Source organism: Megalops cyprinoides, chromosome 16 (assembly GCF_013368585.1).
Source record: "Megalops cyprinoides isolate fMegCyp1 chromosome 16, fMegCyp1.pri, whole genome shotgun sequence".
NCBI lineage: Eukaryota > Metazoa > Chordata > Actinopteri > Elopiformes > Megalopidae > Megalops > Megalops cyprinoides.
In genome coordinates, this window is record NC_050598.1 from 26460627 (window position 1) to 26465630 (window position 5004).

Below are 5004 nucleotides of genomic sequence, written 5' to 3' on the forward strand. Positions count from 1 at the left end.
AAAATAAAAATAACCACAAAATAATAAGCTGCATGTAAATCACATACAAAAAATTCCATGCCTACTCAGTAGGTAACTACAACATTCCAACTCCTGAATATGTAGATATTTACACTTCAGTTACAAAAATAGACTTTAGAGATTCTCTTTTTTTGCTTACATTCTAAATAAATGAAGCAGTGCCCGCAAGTCTTTCCGTTTCTTCCCTTAAAATCCCTCTTACATTCTGTAAAAAAATATCCCTTACACCTTAAGGCTAGATGCAATGCATCTGATCACAAAGTTGTGTCAAAACATCAGCAAGGCTTCACAAAAGGCACCATAAACTTTTGAAAACTTTTTTTTTTTCTTATTTTTTTTAACAGACCTTTTTTGCCACATGTGGGAAAGAGAGATAGTACCAGTGGGTGATATTTACAAAATAATAGAAACTAACATCACTCTTACACATGCTTGAATACTTAAGTGCTTTTTTTAAACAAAGTCAAAACTTATCACAGCATTTTCACTACATAAGAGAGAAAATATTTTTTAAAATATGGCCCTGCTAACTTCAAATAATACAATGAAAATAGGCAAAGAAGTTTTCACATCAACAGTACCAAAAGATGAATGAACAAAACATGGCACAATGTGTACAATATACATATACCATAGATTATGTATATCATCAAAGTCTTTTGCCTGTCATTGTTTCAGATCTGCTAAATTGTTCTTGGGTTGGGGCTACTGAGCGTTAAAACTTTAGGCTTTGAGTTGTGACTGGGAAGAAGTCATTTTTGTTGGTTCAGATCTTTTTTGCCATTTCTGAATCCCTGTCAAAGCCTGTTTCAGTTCTTTGTCTTTAAAGTCTCATTTGTTGCTGAAATTGGATCGAAGGAAAAAAAAATCCCTTCATGTCTTCAGTTTTCTTTGCTGAGTCCTTGACAGGTATTTTTTCTTTTTCAGGTACCTTAAGATTTAAGACTGAGCGCAGAGGAGGGAGAGGGGGAGAAAAAAGTGCTTTTCAGAGGGGAATAACAAGTTCTTTTGATTATTCTGTGTTGGAGGAACGAGAAGTTAGAAGAGCGAGCTGATGAAAGGAAATAGTCTTAGCAGATCTCAATTGTCCTTGGTGAGAGTGTGGACTGCATGTCTGACAAGGGTGTGGCCACTGGCGAGCTGTAAATGTTTGTAGCCACCGAGGAGGGGAAGGTGGTAGCCACCTGCGTCTGGAATGTGCTGGAGACCGAGGGGTACGTGGTGGCGACCGACGGGGACGGGTACGAGGTGTGAACGGGTGAGGAGTAGCAGGAGGGGACCGGGGAGGGGTAAGAGGAGACCGGTGAGGGGTAGGATGTGATGGGAGAGGGGTAGCTGGAGACAGGAGAGGGGGCCGAGACAGGGGCCGCTGCTGCCGCCACCTTCTCCACCTTCTTGTCCTTCTGCCTCAGGTGGATCTTGGTGTGGCGCTTGCGCTCATCGCTGCGGGCGAATTTGCGGCCGCAGATCTCGCAGGCGAAGGGCTTCTCGCCCGTGTGCGTGCGGATGTGGGTGGTCAGGTGGTCGCTGCGGCTGAAATTGCGCATGCAGATGCGGCACTGGAAGGGCTTCTGGCCCGTGTGAATGCGGATGTGGCGAGTCAGCTCGTCCGAGCGCGAGAAGCGGCGGTCGCAGGTCTCCACAGGGCAGGCGTAGGGGCGCTCGTGGGGCGGGGTCTTGCTGGGGCGGTTGGGGTACTTGCGCATGCGGCTGGGCTTGATCAGCTGCGACTGGTAAACAGTCTTCAGGTCTTGGGACCCCGTCTGGGTGGCGAACGCCTTGATGGTGGAGAGGGGCGTGAGGGAGGGCTGCTGTCCAGCCTGGGTCTGGAAGGGCTTCTGGTCTGGGGGCACCAGGCTGATTTCGCTCTGTGCCTGGGAGAAGAGGTAGTCTGGGATCATGGGCACAGGGAAGGTGGAGGCGCAGGGCTTGCTGCTGGAGTAGGCGGGGGGCGGGTACTGGATGGAGCTGACCGCCGGGCTAGGGAAGGACTGGCTCTGCTCGGGGAAGATGTCGGGGCTGGCGCTGGAGTAGGTGGGCGCAGCCGAGTAGATGGGGTTGGGCTCGCTGTGGTGGACGGAGCAGTTCAGGCTGGAGCTCTGGGAGGAGGAGGAGGAAGAGGTGGAGGAGGAAGAGGAGGAGGAGCTGGTTGGAGCAGCAGAGGAGGACGGGGCAGAGGTGGTGGGGGGGTTCATCCCCACAAGCCCGCTGACCAGGCTGAAGAGGGGCTCTGCCCAGAGGCTGTTGCTGCAGTTGGCTGCAGGTTCGAGGGTGAACCGCCCTGTGTAAGAGATGGGAGGCAGCCTCTGAGTAGGGTAGCTCTGCTCAGACAGGGACTTCTCGCAGTTGAGGGAGATTTCAGGCAAAGTGTCTGCAACAACAACATTGAGAAAGGGCATTAAGCGACCACTCAGCCAGCCATGAGCCATTAGTTTCCTCAGATGCGTGCTCTGCGCTGCTTTTTTAAAGACTCTTGGACAGCGGGAAGGAGAATCCTCTTGGCTGGCACAGCGGGCAACCCATTTTGCACTGTGAGCAGCAGGTGCTGACGCAAGCCAGGAGATCCCCCCAAAATACACGCTGCCCCCCTGTCTCCACTAGCCCTGTCTCAAGACACCCACAACACAGCGGAAAGCCTTGGTGCAAGTCATTCTCATGCCTGCTTTTCCCCCTCACTCTGCTTCCTCACTCATTCCGTCACTGAAGGCATTTCATTACCGAAACTGCAACTCAGCTGCTTTAAAGCAATGCAATTTTAATTTGCTGTAGGGAGCCGTGCATTGAGCAACGCTTAACCTCTAACAGATTAAAAGAGTGATGCAACTACCGACAGCATATATAAATATAGATCTGCACGAATTTGATTCATGCATGCTCACAAGTTCTGTTTGCTTGTTTAAATGGGCGTTAAAAAACATTTTACATCAGGAATTTGTGATTTATCACCCCCCCTGGTTTCTGCTTTATGCCTATCATTTTAATCAGCTAAATAAGAAAAACATTGCCATGGTATTATTCATGCAATCTGAAGTACATAATTCAGTATGACATTTTTTAATGCATGTATAACACCCTACTATGCAGGAAGGAGCACTGAGCTCTTACCTCCAGTGAGGTGGTCGTACTGATCCCCTGCTTCCCCGGTCCCGAACGCCGTGCCCTCGGGCGCGGAGGCGGTGAGGAAGGGGGTCCCCGCCGAGTTGATGAGCATCATCTCCTCCAGCTTTGGGTAGTTATCCATGGGGGAGTGGGGGAAGCTGAGAGGGTCAGAGATCGGCAGGGCTGGCAGGAGCATCTCCGTCTTGGCTGCAGCCATCCTGGGTGCTGGCTCTCCTGTACCGCTGCTGCTGCTGCTGCAGCCGCTGTCTGTGCGCTGGAGGCTCGGAGACGGGAGTGCCGTGGCTCACAGGTGAGGGAATCACCTACACACCTCAGGGGAGAGATGGCAAGACTGAGCTGCTGCAGGTGGTCTCCAACAACTCGCTCTGGAGGACCTCCAGATTTGTCTGCTGGAGATGATGCCTTTTTTTTCCTCTTCCAGAGAAAAAAAAAATCCACTTGTTGTTTAAAAATGGTTGTAGTGATCAGATGTGTCCTTTTTGTTCATTCCCCAAAAAATGAATGAATTTTTTTTTTTTTTTTTTGCTTGATTGCTTATTCTTGAGGTATGTTCAAGAATTGAACTCAATTTGTTTTTTTTCCCTTTTGGTAAATGATTTTATTCACTTGTTCTTTTTGTGGATTAAAATGTATTTCTCAGGGAGAGAGATAGCGCTTTGTGTGCCTGTCTATCTGCTTCGCTCTGAACTGGCAGTGAATCTGTTAGGCTCTGTGGGCTCTTTCTGTATTTAGAGAATCCCCACTCCTTTATATATCCTCCTGCCGTGACGTAGATGTCCATATTTGGACTGGAGGAAGCCCATATTTAGGCACTGCAGTGGAGGACACATGACGTTTGCCTGAGGGAAAAAGGCAGAGCGGGGAGACTGTGAATTAAGCTCGTGCAATAAATCGAGAGGAAAAGCCCAATCGTTCTCCCTTCCAACCCGAATCCATGCAACACGAAGTGAAAATCCCACCATAAAAATGAAATACATTGTTTGCTCTCTCGCCAATGGCCCCAGTTAAACGCGGATTTCCCGTCTGCGCTGGAGCCTCGCGCTTGCCGGAAGACCCAGCTCCGCCATGCCATATAAGGTCGTGTCTACATAAGGACTGATTCCGGTGGGTTTCCACTTCCTTGCCCTTATTTGGCATTTCCTGAGGTAGCTTGAGCTTGGCAGTGAATGAGAGACTAGGGCGCGATTGAAGTTCAGCTCTCAGTGCAATAAATAATGTCAGCAGATTTTTGTACTTTTACCAGCGCTGGCAGCCACTAAAACAGCTTATTTACTTTAGGCGAATCTTACTATTTACGGCTGGCAAGATTAATAGATGGAAAAGCATCACATTTAAAATGGATATAGTCAAAATGTGAAACATAAACCTTTCCTGAAATTATCTCTGTATAAAATCCATGCATTAGTGAACCTGTTAGATGGTGAAATTAGAGATAACGATGCATGTTTAGGTGATGAAATAACTAAAACTAAAAACCTCACGAAAGCAGGAATAGTAGTAGTAAAAACAACAACAACAACAATAATATTAATAATAATTCTCAATGAAATAAATTTGGAAAATAGCCAGGAGGGCAGTGCCTCAGAATCACTGTGGGACAGAGAGGGAAGCTGTCCCCGGAGGTCTGTTTTGCGGCACTATCTAGGAGTAAAAGTGGAAAACAGGATACGTGCACGTTTGCGTTTTAATCCAATTTGTTTTGTCACCAGCGCCTTGCCAATACACAAGTTGAATGTACTTTAGCATTCGGGCTTGCGACTTGGGGGGGAAAAATATTTGTTGTGTACAAGTCCAATAAGTATAGAACTGTTTTACTTTCAAGGGAAACGCTGAGTAATCAGACCTCTGTTGCACCAGATTATA

At 47.6% G+C, this 5004-nt stretch overlaps 1 protein-coding gene across 1 annotated transcript; it reads right to left on the reverse strand.

The window, feature by feature from the left end:
• Window positions 1-324: 324 nt before the first annotated feature.
• Window positions 325-3852, reverse strand: LOC118791075 (early growth response protein 1-like). Its single transcript, XM_036548327.1, has 2 exons — window positions 3127-3852; window positions 325-2392 (listed from the first exon to the last, which is right to left on the reverse strand). The coding sequence occupies exons 1-2, from the start codon at window positions 3335-3337 to the stop codon at window positions 1092-1094; spliced, it is 1512 nt and encodes a 503-aa protein (XP_036404220.1). The 5' UTR covers window positions 3338-3852; the 3' UTR covers window positions 325-1091.
• Window positions 3853-5004: the final 1152 nt, after the last annotated feature.

Excerpts from the sequence above, each read along its gene's own strand:
- LOC118791075 (XM_036548327.1), bottom strand. The coding sequence starts at position 3,337 with ATGGCTGCAGCCAAGACGGAGATGCTCCTGCCAGCCCTGCCGATCTCT. Across the intron at positions 2,393-3,126 it reads GTACGACCACCTCACTGGAG|ACACTTTGCCTGAAATCTCC; the intron begins GTAAGAGCTCAG and ends TTGTTGTTGCAG.